The sequence below is a fragment of the Lampris incognitus genome, chromosome 6 (genome assembly GCF_029633865.1).
Source record: "Lampris incognitus isolate fLamInc1 chromosome 6, fLamInc1.hap2, whole genome shotgun sequence".
Classification (NCBI taxonomy): Eukaryota; Metazoa; Chordata; class Actinopteri; order Lampriformes; family Lampridae; genus Lampris; species Lampris incognitus.
Genome location: NC_079216.1, coordinates 45670498 through 45690705, shown reverse-complemented (window position 1 = coordinate 45690705; position 20208 = coordinate 45670498). Strand labels below are relative to the sequence as shown.

Below are 20208 nucleotides of genomic sequence, written 5' to 3'. Positions count from 1 at the left end.
TGTCTGAAAGATGTTTTCTCCCCATGTATATCTCACTCAATGGGTTACAGCATGTTGGCCCACATTGTTGTAGTTGTGGCTCTCTCTAAGCACCCAGTTGGTTTCTAATTTAGATACTAGTATAATTACCTGCCTGTGGCCAAACGCCTGGCTAGGCAGCACTTCCAGTGCTTTACAGGGAGTATTTATGGGGGTCAGCTCTTAGTATGGCTCTTTACAGCTTTCGGCCTAGACTCAAGGGGGTGAGGGAGCAGGCACTACGCCCTGCATACAGTGTGTGTTGGGGGTTACCAGCACCATTCACACACACATTAACCTGTCTCATCATACCCCTACAGCACTGCTCTACCCTGACCTCAGGGCTGCAGTCTTAAATCTGTCACTGATACAATCAATCACAATCATACACCATAGGAAACTATACACAAATACACATGGACACAGAAACTCACACGTGCATAGGGTCACACATTCTGTTCCTTCTATGACCTGATGGATATGAAGATGAATGGTGCTCAGCAGAGATGGAAACGGCATAGTGCAGGAATGGATTGATGGTTTATTCCAGGTGTTTGGGATGATGACTAGCTGGTACAAGTAATAGAGAGTTTGGCAGGTGAATGGATAACTGAATGAATGAAGATACTGAACAGGCTCTACAGTGCTTAGCTGACAGTCAACTTTCAGTTTCTCACTCCATGCCTCTCTTCATCCTCACACACTTTGTTATCCATGCTCCTGGCGATCAATTTAAACACCAACAGCAGTGCACCTTTTAAACCCAGTCGTTATTAGAAATGGCTTTCTAGCCCTCAGCGCATTCACACCGAGTAGACCAAAGGTCATTTTGTTTTGGCACACTCTGAATTTCTAACTAGGTGAAGTCCAAGACTGTGGAGTATATAACCTAGAGAAACCGATTGAAAAGTCATTTTTGTCTATGTGTGTGCATCTGTGTACATGTGTCTGTCTCTGCCTGCCTGTCTCTGATTGTATGTGTGTATCCATCTTAAAATACTGGACTGAATGGCTACAGCTGCGTTGACAATGATTGCAGCTCATCATTCCTATCAATGCTGCATGTTTCCACTCTGCGAGACATGCCTTGTTCAGCTTTGCAAAAAATGTCCCTCTTTTTGACATTTTATAGTTTTCCTCCCCTATTTCCCAACCAAATCATCTTTTTTTTTTCAACACTATAATTTATTTGCCAAGAGCGCTACCGGACAGTCAGGGTCATCCTTTCTCCAAAAGAGGAGGAAGTTGTCAAGCTGACTAACCTTCACTGAGCCTCTTGTCCCTAGTTCACTGTCTAAACCAAAACAGAAGTCCCTCAGTATGAATGTACACAAGAAATAGATTCACAGATCGTCCTTTGTGTAAACAGATAGTAAATGGCTGTCTACCGTGTGTGTGTGTGTGTGTGTGTGTGTGTGCGTGTGTGCGTGTGTGTGTGTGTGTGTGTGTGTGTGTGTGTGTGTGTGTGTGTGTGTGTGTGTGTGTGTGTGTGTGTGTGTGTGTATGCATGCACACATGCATGCATACTGGGTGCACAAATGCATGAAGCAGCTCGAGATCAGTCTATATTCAGAGTGAACCCAAATGCCATCTGGGGCCACATTTGACAGGCTCTCTGCTCGGCTCTCCTCACTGGATGCTGTTGTACCAGGAACTGATACCACCCTGTAATAATTGAAAAAATATATGAACCTGAAATGAACAGGACACATTGGGTCGAAATCAAAACTGTTACAGGTACAACAGCACACTGTAATCTGTTTGACCAAAGTAAATGGTCAATGCCAAGCTTAGAGCAGCAGAGCATTTTAGTCTAATTGAATACTTGACTTGGCTGTTCTTACGAGAGGTCCCTGGAGGAGGAATGCATTTTTTTTTTGCTGCTTAATTATCTGATTGTGTGTGTGTCTCTTTCTGTCTGTGTCTCTTTCTGTCTGTGTATTTCTCTTTGTCTGTCTGAGTGCGTCTCTCTCTTTCTGTGTGTGTGAGTGTGTGTCCCTCTCTGTCTGTGTGTCTCTTTCTGTCTATGTATTTCTGTTTCTGTCTGTCTGTCTCTCTCTTTCTGTCTGTCTTTCTCTTTCCGACTGTATGTGCATCTGTCTCTTTCTGTCTGTCTGTGTGTCTCTCTTTCTATATGTTTCTGTGTGTCTCTCTTTCTGTATGTTTGTGTGTGTCTCTGTCTGTGTCTGTCTTTCTCTTTCTGTCTGTGTGTGTCTCTTTCTGTCTGTTTCTTTCTCTTTCTGTCTGTTTGTGTGTGTCTCTCTGTTTGTGTGTGTCTGTTTTTCTGTATATCTGTGTCTCTGTCTTTCTGTCTGTGTCTTTCTCTTTCTGTCTGTCTGTGTGTTTCTCTCTCTTTGTCTCTATGTGCGTCTCTCTTTCTGTTTGTCTTTCTCTTTCTGTCTGCCTGTGTGTGTCTCTCTTTCTGTCTGTCTGTGTGTGTCTCGCCCTTTCTCTGACTTTCTCAATTCAATTCAATTCAATTCAATATGTGCTTTATTGGCATGACAGACGTTTGTGTATATATTGCCAAAGCATGTAAAACAACAACAACACAATACAACAATGATTATAATAATAACAGCAGCAACAACAATGATTATTATATCAAACAACAACAGTAGCAATAGGTGCCGCCACCCACTGTCTCTCAGGTTGTGGCGGGAAAATATAAATCTTGCTGCAATGCTCGCCGCTGGCCCCCCTCCCAGGACCACCCGCAGCTTACTTGCATCGTCCATTTCCTGGTACTCTGGAATCACATGTTCCAGCTCCTGGACAAAAGCCCGTCGCTGTGTTTCAAATTTGTCACATTTAAGGAGGAAGTGCACCTCTGTCTCCACCTCATCTGTCATGGACTGACCACATGTTCGTTGCTCTTTTGGCAACCACGTCTTTTTGTGTCTCCCCTTTTCAATGGCTAGACTGTGGTCACTGAGCCTGTATTTGGTGAGGATCTGTCGCTGCTCCCTATCTCTGACAGTTAAGAGGTATTCTTCCAAATCATAGTTTGTTTTTAGGGCCTGATAGACTTCTAGTTTGTTTTGAGTTTTGATTTCAGTGTTAAAATGTTTCAGATAATTGTTCTTGCTTTGTTTTATAGTCTGATTTATCCTCATGTTTGTTTGTTTTATAGTCTGATTTATCCTCATGTTGGTTTGTTTTATAGTCTGATTTATCCTCATGTTGTTTGGGATGCAGTGCTGGCCTGAGGTTGGTTGGTCTTAGTATTTGGTAAGGGGTTAGTGAGTCTCAGTGCCAGCTGCTTCAGGGGACTCTTTTCGGGGTTCAGTTCTTGGGTTTTTTTCTCTTTCTGTCTGTCTGTGTGTGTGGCTCTCTTTCTGTGTCTTTCTCTTTCTGTCTGTCTGTATGCAGCTCTCTTTCTGTCTGTCTGTCTTTCTCTTTCTGTGTGTGTGTATGTGTGTGTGTGTGTGTCTTTCTCTTTCTGTCCGTCTGCGTGCATCTCTCTCTTTCTGCCTGTCTGTGTGTGTCTCTTTCTGTCTGTGTCTGTGTCTCTCTTTCTGTCTGTGTCTCTCTTTCTGTCTGTCTGTCTCTTCTTTTGTCTGTCTGTGTGCATCTTTATGTCTGTGTCTGTGCATCTTTCTGTCTCTCTGTGTCTCTCATTCTGTCTGTGTCTGTCTCTCTTTCTGCCTGTGTGCCATCTCTCTTTCTGTCTGTGTCTGTGTGTGTCTCTTTCTGTCTGTGTCTGTCTCTGTGTGTTTGTTTTTTTAATGGAGTATGTCTCAGCTAATCCTAGTCCCGGTGGTTATCTTCCTAATTGATCTTTAACAGGCGTCACAGTCAGTGCAGTGCTCTTTTACAATCAGTTGATGGCAGTGTTGAGCCCAGCACCACTCCAATGTAAATAAGGGTTTTAAGCGAGTGTGCACATGTACCTTTTATTCCTTTTATTTAACAGTGCATACACTCACTCTTTAATGGAGATGTCTGCACACTCAATTGCACACCACCTGTGAAGCTGGTTTAAAAAATAAAAAGACAGCTGGAAAAAACGAATTTTGTCAACTCAGGGCTAAAGATGACACCTAGAGAACACGAGAGACTGGAACTTTATTAAATTTGCCTATAAATACCTCAGTCCTGTAATTGGTGTATATTGAGATCCCAGTTGTCGGCTGAAAGCAATATGGGGCTGCTCTCTCCACTGACTTCCCTCAGCTGTATGGTGAGGCAGAGAAATATTCTGCCGTCTACCACACAGAAGATGTTTTATTATCCATTTGCATGATTTGCATGCTGCAAGTACTAATTTAGAAAAATGGGAATGCAATTGTCAGGGAGGAGAATTGAACCAGAGGTTCAGCAATTTGTTATGAAGGAGAAACAGATGATCGCAGCACGCTCTTCCACTTTTCTTTATCTTTTATTTCAAGGCAAGAACAGACTTAATAAAGCCAGGGATTTGAGTACAGGAAATTGTGGCATTAGAGCATTGAATTTCAACGCAAAAGTACCAGATTATATTTATTTTAGTTTTCCTGACTCTCGTGTAGCATTTTGCTATTGCTGACAACTTTAGATCCAGGCTGTATCGCATTTTATCCATTTTACAAATGTGTCTGATCATATCTTTCTGTAATACCAGGATCTACATCTTATCGGCGAGATTCTGTCTAGAATAGGCCTTGTCCTTAGGAGTGCAGAATTAAACCACACAGGGTCACCAGCTGGTAAGGGTTTACTGCTGTCACCCCCCACTGCCATCATCTAAATCCACCCACGAAACCAACTGCTTCTGCCTTGCTATGATAAGTGGAGCCCGATGTGATGTCAGTTATGATGATTGCTATGTGTTTGTTGAAGGTAATGCCTATTCCAAACCCATCAGCTGGGAGCAAGCAAAGGCATATATCTAGAAAATGTAATTTTGTAAACAAATAAGCAATTAGTTTATATTCCTCTACCCATATTACTGGATATATATCTTACTTTTTGTGTTTATGTACGTGTGTGTGTGTGTGTGTGTGTGTGTGTGTGTGTGTGTGTGTGTGTGTGTGTGTATATACCTTTTTCATTTCATCTGCAGAGGACTGAGTTTCTCTGCTTGGTCTCTGTACTATGTGGAAAAATCCCTTGGGCACCTGAGGGAGCAACGCTATGGAAATTTCCACAGGTCCTGATTTCCCTGACTAGCCCTTTGGCTCCACTCTCATCCATCACCTCCCACTGGGCAGGAGAGGTGCTGCAGAGGCATTAAGCTTAGGCATGGAGGACAGGAAGAGAGACATAGAAAACATACACACACATCTACTCATGCCCATATGACCCACTGCCCTTAGCCCTCGGAGTAAACGTCAGATAGTAGAACCAAAAAAATCTGGTTTATATAGGCACTTAGCTGATAATATTATACCTTCCTGTTTAAAGGCACTGGTTAAGTCCTACTATATCTTAATTTTTTTTTAATTGTTTTTAGAAATGAGCTTTGATTTTAATTTTTCCCTTTTGAAACGTTTCTGTGAATCTGTGAAAGAGTGTTCTTATTTTTCTTTCCACAAAGACCAACTTGGCTCTGTTTCTTTGCAACAGGACAGTAATTTCTTAACTGATCTGACATAAAAACAGACAGAGTAGAGTATCTGCTTTTCTGCCCGTGAGTGCAGGTGTTTGTATGTCCTGCTCTTCTTTCAGTTAGGTGCAGTTAATGGGTTAATTGGAGCATTTAATTTATTTTTGCTTTTTGTTTGCTGACCTGCTGGATTGGAATGGGGACCCAAAGCTGCTGCTGATAGATCGGTCTCCAAACCTAAGGGGTGAATGTTGGTACATTAGAATTTCTCATCTCGTGTCCGGGTGGCATGGTGGTCTATTCCGTTGCTCACCAACACAGAGATCGGCGGTTTGAATCCCTGTGTTACCTCCGGCTTGGTCAGGCGTCCCTGCAGACACAGTTGGCCGTGTCTGAGGGTGGGAAGTCGAATATGGGTATGTGTCCTGGTTGCTGCACTAGCGCCTCCTCTGGTCAGTCAGGGCACCTGTTTGGGAGGGAGGGGGAACTGGATTGAATAGCGTGATCCTCCCATGTGCTACATCCCCCTGGCAAAACTCACTGTCAGGTGAAAAGAGGTGGCTGGCGACTCCACATAGATTGAATGAGGCATGTGGTAGTCTGCAGCCTTCCCCGGATTAGCAGAGGGGGTTGAGCAGAGATCAGTACAGCTCGGAAGAGTGGGGTAATTGGCCGGATGCAATTGGGGAGAAAAGGGGAGGAATCCAGAAAATAAAACAATTTATAATCTCATCTTCAGCCGCTTCTCTGGGGTTGGGTCAGGGTGGTGGCAAGCTAAGTAGGGCACGCCAGACATCCTTCTCCCCAGCAACGCCCTCCAGCTTCTCCTGGGGGATCTGAAGATGTTCCAAGGCCAGAATTTCCATGTATTCCCTCTGACGAGTTCTGGGTCTACCCTGGGGTCTCCTCCCAGTCAGTCCTCCTGGACCACTCTGCGATGCTGGAAGTCGGCATGCCCTGGTCTCTGCCTTTGCCTGCCACCCGGCTTGCATTGCACCCAACCCCAATGCTCATCCCCACAGGTGGTGGGTCCATGGGGTTACATCAGAATTTGAGCCTTCTAATTGGGGGTAGTCTCTTATCCTTTGACATGTGCCTTTTTAGAGTTGTAGTGGCCTGGTTTGGCTGATCAGAGCAAATTGTGGGCGATGGAACTCAACCGCTTAGGAATCTGTCATGTCTTTGTTTTTGTTGTGTTTTTTATTTCTCTTCCCTCCCTTCTCTTGTTGGGCAGAGCTTAACTGTTGGCAGGGATACGAGCTCGCTAAGCAGATCCCTTTGGGACTGGATCAAGTGCAGCAGTGCTGACCTGTCCATTGTATCGGAAATTTAATCTAGATTTAGGCCTGATCAATATTGATTAAGGGACAACACCTATCCTTGTCTGAAGTGGCACGAGCAAGGCCTGTAGTGTATTTTGATTGCTCCATAACAAGAGAGTGAATCAATAGTTGACAGCTATGGGGAGCAAAAACCCATCCATTGCTTTATCCGTTAAAGATGGCTGTTCTTGGTGTATGATTTGTCAGGTCAGCAGGGAAAAGAGATGAAGTGAGTGGATAAGGCTGTGTAACTGTTTGATAGGTCCCTGGTTAGCTGCCTTAATCAACTGGCTGTCAAGAGGCATTCATCATTACACTGGCCACTTAGCTCCTACCTCACTCTGTTTCGTTATTTTGTTCCTTATATATCGTCTCACCTTGGTCAAACACCTTCCAGCTTTTCTCTTATTCTTTCATCTTTTACATTTTTTTCTGTTTCTTAGCAAGGTGGTAAAAGTAAACTATATTTTGATTTTGTCTAGTGTTGTCGCACCCCCCAGTTATGTGAAATAAACCAGTGTTGCTAAAGTCCCTATCACTATATAATCTGCCCTCTTGCTCACTTTGCAGATGCAGGAGGGCAGTCGCAGCGTGCAACTGGGCACACTCATCGCCCTCATGGTGGAGGAGGGGCAGGATTGGAAACAGGTTGAGATCCCCCCTCCAGAGGCAACAGCTCCCTCTCCTGCCCCACCTGCAGCCGCTGCTCCGGTTGGGATCCCTGCTGCTCCACCTCCATCGCTTCCATCCAAACCAATTACCTCAGGACCGTGAGTGTGGCCTCCTTCCTTTTCTGCTTACCTCATTTCACACAGACAAAATATAACTAGCCCAAGAGTAAGCTGATTAGCAGCCCCATTTACTGGAAGACTTGTGGAGTTCAGGCTGGAGGAGGTGTATAGAACTATAAAAAAGGTTTGAGGATACCTTTCTTAACATGGCACCAAGTGACACTTGCTTGGACTTATTATTGAATCAGTTTCGCCGTACAGTGCAATGGCTATGGGTATGACACAATCGTCTTTTGGATCACTTTCCTAGAAGCCTTGTTTTCCCTATGCAATGTGTCTGCCACTTGGAATGAAACCTTTTTGGAAATATAGGGATTTCTTTATGGCACATGTACAAGTTTAGAAATTCTACTTGACCTCATCTGTGAAAATAGCTCCTGTTCTTCTGCTATAAAGGAAAAAAAACAAAAACAAAAAACACCTTGCTGTTGTCTTTGAGACAGATGGCATAAAAGACGTTGCTGGAATCCAAAAACCAGGTGTTGCTTTGGAAAAAGTACCTGTCCAATCAGGGCTTAGTAACCACCACCATGTACAGAATGCTGAGTAGGATGCTTCCACACTATCCACCCATCAAAACATGTAGCCTTCTGCCTAACTAATCCTGTTGACAAAATAAATGGCAGAGAAGCAAAGCAGTCACTACAACACACACTCAAAGTGGGCTCCATTTGATATTCTCATTTTCCAGTTTTAACCATGGTAATGTTTCAAATTAGTGGGTGTTAAGGGTTACAGATGATGCGCAAAAAAGCACATCACCTGTAAGCATAGCAGGCCGAGATCGCACAGAAATGCTTAGTTACTTTTTCACACTCAGTTAGAATACAAACAACAGTTTTCTTTGGACAGGAACACGGCATAGGAAGTGACTCTGATTTTACATATGAAGTTATACACAAATATACCACAATCACTTATTAATTTCAAAAAGGTTGCTACAAAATTATGTTTATAATTTGTTTGAAACCTGTCATGAAAATTCAGAAAGCCTTTTTGAGATCTTCTTGTTTTCTCCAGGTTACGTTTGAGTCCAGCAGCAAGACACATCTTGGACACCCATGGCCTGGACCCCAAGTTGGCCACACCCACAGGGCCCAGGGGACTTATCACCAAAGAGTGAGTATAGGTAGAATGGTTTTGAGTGGCGTGCTTAGCAATGAGATGTTTTTTTTGTTTTTTTTTTTTTTCTGTGGCTGCCCAGGCACGGCCCTGATGTGTTAGCACTGCATATATATCTCAGCATCAGGGTGAAGTGACAGGGCACTGGAACGGGAGAGTGTAGGCTGGGCGAATGGAAATGTGGGAGAGTGTAGATAAGTGAAAGAATGTGACAAAAGCGGTGAGGATTTCATGTACTTCAATCCTGTTATAAAGGTGCATTCACACCACAAAAAGCTGTGAATCTATACGCATGCACCAACAAACACACAGGACTCTAATGGCTACCTGGTGTCAGCGGGGACCTGATGGAATGCTCTTGTTATCCATCTCACACCCTGCTGGGGAATCTCATTAAATCGCTGTGGTTGTCATGGCAACCCAGTCTCCAGCACCCACTGGTGACCACAGAAACGCATGCCATATGTTGTTGTAGGTATGTGTATGAGTGAGGGAGGGTAAAATTGAAAATATATGAAAAATCTGGTGTAGAAATACCACACAAAAAATCTTAGAAACTCATTGTTGTTTCTCCTTTTCATGCATGCCGTCCTAGTTAGCAGGCTTTAAATAATATGCTTTAAAAGTACAAATTTAATGGTTTAATTGCCATGATTGCTAAAACCTTTTTTTTTTTTCTTAAGTTTATGATCTGCAGCGACAGTCTCAAATGTGTGTTAAACTCAAGTTCAGCGAGCTGGAACTGCCAGACACAAATTTCAGTGTGGCCGGTGTATGAATCTAGTTTCTCATTTCATTCTGGCCTTCCCAGTTACAGCTGTGGTTAGTGGGAATACAGCTCCTTGTTGCCACACAGAGAGCACTATTGAACAGTACGTGCTAAACAGACAGGGCCCTGATGCCCCTGACCACACACATTTTAAATGCGTATGGCTCACTGGCACTTCAAGTTAACTCTCTAACTTAAAAAGGCTAAAAAGAAAAAGGAGTTGTCTTATACTTAAATCAGACATATCTGGGGGACTTCCATAATGTAAAAAAAAAAAAGCTCATCTGTTACGTTTGCCATGAGCACTTTGTAAAAGATGAGCCATTCCATGAGCCATGGAAAAACACTGTGCAGACTCTAAAACATGCTTGAGAAAATTACCAGTTACATGGCCACTAATTGGAAAGATGTTACCAAGTTGGAGGATGGCCATCATATGGTCATATGATGGCCATAAACGAGCATCTCTGCGCTGAAAGTGAAACTAAAGTTAGGGAAACAGATATTAAAACTCAGTTTTTGCTGAGTTTGTCCCATGGCACCTCAGATCTAAGTTTGCGATTGGAGAATTCTCTGTCTCAAAGCCTCCTCTCCCCTTCCTACCTTCTTTTAGCTGTCAGAATGGGGCATGGATAATACCAGGGCTGCATTATCCAGGGATGAGGTCATAGGAGATTACATAATTGACAGGAAGGGTTAAAAAGAGGTGCAAAAGATTAAACACATTTCTCTGAATTTGCCTCGCTCCCTCATCTCTCACTCTCGGCCTCCCTCATTTCTCTTTCTCTCTCTCTCGCTCTCTCTCTCTAGCCATGTCTGTCACATATATTAATAGGTAGGATAGCCAATAGACAAAGGGATGGCAAGTGTGTGTTGGCATGAATGTTTTCTCCAGGGCCTGTCTGTCTATACTTTCCCACAAACACTATTGCCCTCCATTTTATTCTGCCGTGATTTACTATAGTATATGGTTTAAACATAATGACTATCATTGATAAGAATGTATAACATTTGTGGTTGACAACAGCCTTGTAAACATTAATAAACCCCATCAGCTCATTTAAGAGGGCCAGTCCTATATTGGAGGTGGTATTGGTATTTGAAATATAAACTTGGTTAATAGTTTTATATATATATATATATATATATAACTTTGTTAAAAGAAACACTGAACGGAAAGGAGGTGCTCAACAAATAAGGAACAAAATAATCCAGTGAGTTGACTCACTGGATTATATATGTATATATATATCAACACACGGGCGTGACACTGGGCAATGCAAACTATATGATTCTTTGTTGAAATAAATTAGCAGCCAATGAGTGCAAGACACATGAAACAGGCCTGTGCTGCTATGCATTAAATCTTTTTCCTGTATCTGTGTTGATACTCCGCTCCTCATTAGTTGAGCACTTATAACACCATTGACGGTTTCGGAAAAAAATGCTACACACACACACACACACACATATATATATATATATATATATATATATATATATATATATATATATATATATATATATATATATATGTCAATAGGTTACAATAGATGGTCTCAGGATAGGGGTATTTTGTACATTGTGCAGAATGTAATTGTGATTGTAAAGCCCTCTAGGGCTGAAGTGTAATTTAGACAGGACCTTGACATGGATGAGGAAAAACTCCACAAGAAAAACCTCATCAGGAAAGAAAATAGGAGGAGCCTCAAGAAGAGCAATAGAGGAGGGGTCCCTCCACCAGGATGGACAGACATGCAATAGGTGGCGGATGCAAAGAGTAGGCAAGAGTAATAGAATTACAATGTACAGCATGTCTGGGTAGCGTAGCGGTCTATTCCGTTGCCTACCAAAACGGGCATCACCGGTTCCAATTCCCGTGTTACCTCCGGGTTTGTTGGGCATCCGTACAGACACAATTTGGCTGTGTCTGAGGGTGGGAAGCCGAATGTGGGTATTTGTCCTCATCGCTGCACTAGCGCCTCCTCTGGTCGGTTTGGGTGCCTGTTCCGGGAGGGGGAGTGGAACTGGGGAGAATAGCGTGATCCTCCCATGCGCTACATCCCCTTGGTGAAAATCTTCGCTGTCAGGTGAAAAGAAGCGGCTGGAGACTCCACATGTATCGGAGGAGACGTGGTAGTCTGCAGACATCCACGGCTCAGCAGAGGGAGTGGAGCAGCGACCGGGACAGCTCAGAGAGTCAAAAAGAAAGAAACAAAAATTACAACATATAAGCAGAGCTTAAACACAGCGAGGTAATGTAGAATATATATGCATCTAATACGTAGACTATAGAAAAGCACATTTAAATCTATTACATTATAAAAATTCCAAGGAGTGAGTGCAAATCATATGGAGTGAATCTAGGATCATCCAAGACGATGTCAGGCAGCCCCACAGATGCAGTCAAGAGCCGGCGGAGACTAGACTTCACATTTACACACGCGATAGACTCAGGCACAGAGGGAGAAAGAAGTGAACGGCGGAGAGTGATGCAAATTGCTCATTGCCCAAACAAATGATGTGTAAACAGCCATGAACAAACAATTCCGACTTGACAATCAATCTGTATGTTTACATAAACACAGCATATCGTATGCCTTGTCACTACCCCTCATTATTTCAGTCATGAATTATGGATGATTATATGTATATCTTTTAACTTATCAGATTTTATAATTCAATCCAATTCTTTCCAGCTATCGGTAAATATTTCATAGTTGTATTTACATGCTTTTACTTGTTGATCAATTGATTGAGTGACAGCAAACATACACCATTGTATTCCAGCAAAGCAATTGTCTATTTTTTTTCCCTACCGCTGCTGTTTAAGATGTGCAGAAGTTAATTAAAAGTACCGTGTATAGCACAAAGAAGAGGGTTAGATGTATACGAGGAAGGGGAAAGGTATCAGCCTCAAAGAGTCTGGTAGATTTTTTTTTCTCCCCATGCCATGTTTGACCTTGTGAAACACAGGTATCCACAAACAATGGCGAATATTTGGCTCAGTTCCTTGCTGCTGTCCTTTCACATTCTCAGGGAAGTGGAAATGGGGTATGTGCTTAAAATTACTTCATTTGAAACCTGAAACTTTTAATTAGAGCATACAAAAGACAGGCAACAAGGCCTTAAAATTAGTTGGATGTAAAATCAATACATCAATTTGGATTCTTACCAAGGGTGTTGAATAACAAGTTTTGAATGACTAATGCATGCGTGGCCAAGTGTATATGTATTACCTTCTGAGCCAGGGGGGGTATTACTCTCAATTATTTTAAATTACACAATTTAAGACACGCTATGTCTTCATAAATACTTACATAAGGTGTGTATGTAAAGGATAAAAATTACACATTATTGGGTGTCTGGGTAGTGTAGCGGTCTAGTCCGTTGCCTGCCAATATGGGGATCACCGGTTCGAATCCACGTGTTACCTTCGGCTTGGTCAGGCATCCCTACAGACACAATTGGCCGTGTCTGCAGGTGGGAAGCTGGATGTGGGTATGTGTCCTGGTCGCTGCACTAGCGCCTCCTTTGCTCAGTCGGGGCACCTGTCTGGGGGGAAGGGGAACTGGGAGGAATAGCATGACCCTCCCACACGCTACGTCCCCCTGGTGAAACCCCTCACTGTCAGGTGAAAAGAAGCAGCTGGCGACTCCACGTGTATCAGAGGAGGCATGTGGTAGTCTGCAGCCCTCCCCAGATCGACAGAGGGGGTGGAGCAGTGACCGGGATGGCTCAGAAGAGTGGGGTAATTGGCTGGGTACAATTGGAGAGATAAAGGTGGGTAAATCCAAAATTAATTAATTAATTAATACTCACATAAGGTGTGTATGTAAAGGATAAAAACAACACAATATTTACATTGATGTAATTCTACATGGAGGGATCTGTGGTAAGAACGATATTTCCCTTCGACAGGGTTAATAATAGTCCATTATGTCCTCTGTTGTTAACGTCAGAAGCCTTTTAAAGGCACAGCTCCTTCTGAAAGTGATTCACTGAGATGCTTTCCTGTGTGCCAACTGTCTGGACGGTAGAGAACTGATCCAGACCAACTGTTGTTTTCATGGGAATAGGCTGCTGTAGGAAAGAAAACATTTGCAGAGGGAAGTCCAGTAGTAACTCCTGCATTAAGGAGTTATTCCAAGCTGCAGCATGTTGATTTAAGGGTTCACTCCAGATTTCTCAAACTATACATCATGGCTCACGATTTTGACTTGCCAATAAAATGGAAATGGAATGTTAGCTTTATGTTGGTCAGGTTTTGGACTGTCAGATTTCATTATTGTTCTTTCCACTGCAGCTATTTCAGCTCTGGCTCAGTGGCCAAGTTTTACTAATCATTTGCTAGTTAAAAAAAAAACATTTAAAAAGCACATAGAATACAGATAATGCAGGTTATCTTACAGTATGCAACTATTGTGGTGTTTTCTGTTAGCTTATCATCAAGCGGATGAGTATTACAGTATTACCTCATCTGCATCCAATTTGTAAGCATGCAATAGCTTGAACCATGAACTTGATAAAGTTCAAACATTCTCCTCATTGTTTGTGTCCATGTGGGTAAAAATAATGAATCGATAAAAACAAAAAAACTTGTTTTTGCCTGTCCAGTGGCCTGTCCTAGATGGCAGTGTAGCCTAAGATTGGACACAGATAATTAATCTGGATCTGTGTACATTTCAAACTCTTTGTTGCGAGTGTGGGTTTTATTGTGAGTGTGTGCCATGCATGCATGCATGTATGCATGCGTGTGTGTCTGCAGAGCCTCCATCGCTATTTAATATTCCAGTCACCTCCTCCAAGGCTTTCAGATTCTCACTGGGCTCTTTTGCCCTGGCTGTCAGTAGGAGTGCAAATGGTCGGTGTGGAAAAACACACACACACACACACACACACACACACACACACACACACACACACACACACACACACACACACACACATATGCCTCCTGTAGAGGTAGATCAGACAGACAGCCACACAAAAGCTATCTATAACATCGCCAAGTAGCCATTCTTGGCAGCCGCTGACTTACCAATTGATGCTCTGCTCATTCCATAAACAACTAAAACACTTTATACATCTTAAAGGAATTTGGTGGTGGTATTATGCTTTATGCATTCTCACAAAATAATATTGCATATAAATTAAAGTGACCAAACATTTTTTTTTATTTGTACTTTCCTCAACAGAAAGTCGTTTCTTCTCTATGGGGCTAAATTCAGCACTGAGAATGTCAGTTTGTGGCTTGTACTTTTTACTTAAGGGGATATACTCTCCTCCTGTTTAATCAGATAGTTTGTTCTGTGTTCTCTTTCTGGGAGGAGGAGCGGCAGGCATGCAAATTTACATTCACATCTAAGCTATCAGATGAAACAAATGTCAGAGCTGAGGCACCATAGCAGGTACACTCTCCATTGCTGTTTTCTTTTGTTATGTGGCAACCCATGCAAAGAGCTTTTTCAGGGACATGTGTCTACCTGTTTGTCTGGCCCAGTGACATTACCCTATCAGGCCCTTTTATGGTGGTCCGTAATTACTGGATGTGTGTTTCTCTATGGCCAGATGGGGGAATTCCAACCTGCTCCAATCCCTCTACAAACAGTGATAACAATGAGAGGAACAGAGGAAGCAAGCATGAGGGAGTGGGTTTAGAGCATACGGCTCACCAGGGAACAGGGTGAATGGAGCCGGGGGGCCCATACTTCTCCAGGCAGCATAGTGAGGTAGGGCAGCTGGTCCAGACAAAAGACTTGATGTGCTTGTGAGGTGGGAGGGTCCCAGTGCACTGAGCTAGAACCAGAGAGATCTGAGCAGGCACACCTGATACCTGCCCAGCTGCAGGGGGAGGGGGAGGGAGAGTGAATCTAGGGCAGACATCTCAGTCCATCATCATTCCCCTCCTCTACCTCCTTTCTACTATCCCCTCTCTGTATAATTGTCCAGTTTGCAATATTCTTCCCCCAATGGATGTCACCCTTCCACTCCTGAATTCTGCGTAACATATCAGAGGTGCTGGCCAACTCCAAAAACAGAAATTTATCGGTGTGTTGAAAAAATAGTTGCATACACATTACACATTTAATTGAGAGTGGTTGAGATCTAGCTCAGAAACGTTTGGCTATCATAGCTAACATTAGCACGAGGCACTCCAGCCATTCCAGTGACGACACAAGGATTGGCACTTCATCCTGTGAGATCACGATGAAGCAGATGCTTCCGAGTGTTAAAGGACAACCTGTTCTGATATGTGGGGAATCCACCTTCATCAAGACATCAGTAGCCTATTTGCTTGAACTATGAAAATGCCACACAAGGTGTCAGACAAATTACCTTATTTATGGTTGAGGGACATTCTGTGACATTACTGTATGCTTTTTATAACCTTGCCTTGTTAACTCTGCATGTTTCCCATCTAAGGTGTTAGTGTGTGCCCCATTTTTCATGCGAGAATGGCTTGTTCCTGACACCTGATCGTGGCCTCCATTGTAAGGCATTTGTTTGTGATTGGCAAGGGATTTTTATGACACTCCACTATTGGCCCAGAGGATAACCGAGAGTTACCTCTCTGTCTCTTAGTTACACACACACACACATGCACAAACCTCTGCAGGCTCGAGTATTGTTACCAAGTAAACCCTTTTCTAAGCCTGACACACATACACAAACACACACAAAGACAGGCGTGCAAACAAATATATGCTCATACTAAACAAATGAATAGATGTAAGACAGTCTGATATGTGTCCATATTTAGACAATGGGGAGGAATTGGTGACCTCACCAAGGCATCGTCTTTCAATTTTTGAGCTCAAATGACTCGTGCCATGAACAACTTGGATGCTGATGCTAAAGATTTGGGCTAGAAATTGCTGAAAATCTTTGCTCAAGAAATGAATTTGCTGAAGATGACAAATATTCTGTTTACAAGCAAATATTTGTGATGGAACATTAGTCCTGATAAATTTAATGGCTATAGCTTGTTCCCTATCCGTTTTTACTATTTACTCTGTTTGAATTCTTGGGCCCCTGTTCCTGTGTGTTTACTCTTGAAACATGTTGGGATAGTGCAGACTGCCATAATGATTCTGGTACTCTCCCAAGCATGGTGTTTTATCAATGGACCCAGTCAAGAGTTGAAGTCCAGAGGTGCTCTTGTTTACATTGGGATAGAAAGTAGTATTATGTACGATTTCCTTACTTGCCCAATAACATGAGCTAAAAGTAAAAAAGTAAACCCTGCATAAAGTTTTATTCATTTTCTGTCTACCATCCCAGTCAGTTGTGTGAACAGAAAGTGAGACCCCATATTTATTGGGTTGCTCACACGTTCATACACACACACACACACACACACACACACACACACACACACACACACACACACACACACACACACAATTATGTAGCATATTTTGCATCAGAGTTTGTTGGCAGCCTTTGCATCAAGCGAGCCCTTTTTTTCTTCTGCTTCAGATTCACTGGCTTGTAATTAGTGCCCATACATATATAGGTCCTGTCACGAGATCCAGTTTTAGTTCATCTTTATCATCAAATTATGGAGTTTTGGAAGTCTTTAATTGTTGACTTTAATTGTGTGTAACATTTAAATAGCATTGTTCTTTTTTCAGCCTCCCTGGTTTTTATAGTACTTGTTTTTTCTTTTTTTCTTTTTCTTTTTTTTTTTAAATTATTCATTTATTATTTTTTGTTTGCAGAGATGCCCTGAACCTTTTGAAGAAGTCGCCTGTCCAGCCAGCAGCCCCAGTCTTGGCTACCCCAGCCGCCCCGAGTCCTGTGCCCACCACGACAGCTGCCCCACCTCCACCAGGCAGCAGACCCAACATACCCCCACTCTCTGTGCCAGGGAAGCCAGGAGCACCGGTAAGCAAACAACACTTTACCCTATGCACACACACACACATGCTTGCATGCACAAACATATATATATATATATATATATATATACACACACACACACACACACACACACACACACTACTACACTGACCATCTTTTTGCAAAAGTGTTTGATTTGACAGGATGACTGTTCTGTGCTTAAACAGTCAAATCTGTCATCATACTGAAAAATAATACTGGGCCAGGGTTACGGATGAGTGGTTTTAGGCCTTCAAGCCTCACTGGTTTTGGAGGGAACTGAGAGAGAAAGTGGCTTCCTAAAGGTTTTTATAACTCACAGTATTCTCAAGGGCCACACCATATCACCATATTGCACAGCTTCCCTGCTTGAAACCTGTATGAGATGATATCTTAGATGTTTGCAGAAAAGTGCCTTGGTCCATGATGCTTTTCAACTTCCTGATTTTTTTGGCAGTCTTTCTCTCTCTCTCTCTCTCTCTCTCTCTCTCTCTCTCTCTCTCTCTCTCTCTCTCTCTCTCTCTCTCTCTTCAACTTTTTCCTTCACAAGTATTCATTTTTTTGTTAATTTTTTCCACCCCGTATCAGTAACAGGCCAAGCCTAGTTGACAGATACATTCCAAGCATGAGCAATAATCTGCATATATCTAAATGTGTTTTTTTTTCTTTTTTTTTTTTTTGTGCGGTTGATGTGTTTTTGATGATTGCCATAGTCTGTTACTGGTTGAAATATCCAATATTTTTTTGCATGTGAAAAAATGGCTTGCTTGATCATCAACCTGAATGTAAAAATACAGCAAATTTGTCTGCATTTTTGCTTTTTGCTGCCTTTTTTCCCCCTTTTTTAAGGTTTTTGTAAGATGCAACGGATTTCTTCCCACTTTGCATAGATTTTGCCTCAAGATCAGAGCTGTAGTATGTTCACTCCATTGATTCAAACATGCTCAGAAAATCAGTACATCTGTGTTTTGGTCAGTTTGACCAATCCCTGTTAAAATCTCCTTCTGTCACACTCAGTTATGTCGGTGTTGCTGATGCCTTTTGATATATCTGTTTCCTTTGGTATGCTTGAGAAGCCCACAAGCATCTTAACTGCTGAAGAAAATGGAAAATGACCTTGTGGACAAGCCTGGTGTGGAGAGGAGACAAGTCTCATCTTTGTGTTTTTTTGCATTTTTTTTTCCCTTTTGCTCACATAAGGGATCAGGAATTCTTTATCGTATTATGCCCTTTTCCCTGGGAACAATATCGGCTAGATGTTGGACTCATGAGTTTGAAACAAAATGCACTAACTGACTCAGTGGGAAATAGATGGACAGTCCAGCTACAAGAGTAGGATCTTTTGTAATCAAATAGCATAGAATACTCTTTATTAGTCATTTTGTACAAATGAATATACTCTCTGCATTTAACCCATCCTAGCTGTGTAACTAGGAGCAGTGGGCAGCTGCAGTAACAACTGGATACTGCAATGACTGGACCAACTTCAGTTATTTCTTCCTATTACCTTGCTCAGGGGCACAGACAGGAGTATTAACCCTAACATGCATGTCTTTTTTGATGGTGGGAGGAAACCGAAGTGCCTGGAGGAAACCCACGCAGACACGGGGAGAACATGCAAACTCCACATAGAAAAGGACCTGGGATGGCCTGGGGTTCAAACCCAGAACTTTCTTGCTGTGAGGCGACAGTGCTAACCACTGGGCTACCATGCTGCCCCAAAAAGTAGCGTTTTCCCAGTTTATCCCCTTCATCGCACTTCTTAGATCACGTGTGTTCCACAGAAAACCAGGACCACCCGCCTACAAACACGGCCAGTTCCCACACTCTGGATTTATGCAAGACATGTGAAAGAGATAACTGCTTGTAGTTTTTATTGACTGTGAATTTTTCGTTAATCAAATATCATCAGTGTTGTTATCTTTTCCACCCCAACAGGACAACTTAACCCAGACAAGCAGGTATTAGCGGACAGACAGAAATATTGCCATTACTCTCTGGATTCTTTCTATTACTTATAGTGAGCTTTACACTTCAAGTCTTACATTTGATGACCGCACCGCGAAGAGTGAATGTCATTCCAGATTCTTTACACCAAATCTGTTGGTGTAATATGATGCTTGTGCCAATCTTAGCAGCAAGGACCATCTCTTTTGTATTTGATTTGAACTGCATAGCTTTGTGCTGTGCTTTATTTGATTATCTCCTTTTAGAATGCCAGTTTTAAACCGTCTGTTGTGTGGGTGTCTGTATGTTTTGAGAAGAGCCTTTCTTGCAAGACCTAGGACTTTATCCAAGAGGCAAGATGGCCAAACACTCACCCACCCTTGCAAAGACACCAGGCACTTGTGTAGCTGTAATTAGGCTTAGTTCCCTTAATACCCTGCAATTTATTTCCCACAAATTATTTTCACAGTCTTCAAGATGGATTTTTTTTCTTTACTTCCCTTGAATATAAAATAGGTTGTTCTTGTACAGAACAAATCTAGTAATACATAACATCTTCAAAGATGATGTATAGCTTTAGCATTGATAGTATAGTTTTCCATCTTGTTTCTAGTTAACATTCTTTTTAAGTTGATCTTATTGTTTTAACCTCTTATTCACGAAAGCTATAACCGTGAAGACCCTGGGTTTTGTTTAAACTACTGATACCTGTGGTGATACTGGTTACTACACTAGTGTCAGACCCCTCTAAATCCTTGAGATCCATTCAAAATGAAACAAACTCGCCACTGCTATTGCACCAGCATGGATGAACTTTGGTTTTAGGTA

General features: G+C 42.4%; 1 protein-coding gene across 1 annotated transcript in view; it reads left to right on the top strand.

Moving 5' to 3' along the window:
• Positions 1-20208, top strand: part of pdhx (pyruvate dehydrogenase complex component X) — a 60179-nt gene that overhangs the window by 23058 nt on the left and 16913 nt on the right. Inside the window, exons 5-7 of the mRNA XM_056281921.1 lie at positions 7438-7637; positions 8679-8777; positions 17274-17439. Coding sequence (XP_056137896.1) covers positions 7438-7637; positions 8679-8777; positions 17274-17439 — 465 coding nt within the window. The remainder of the gene's footprint in view (positions 1-7437; positions 7638-8678; positions 8778-17273; positions 17440-20208) is intronic.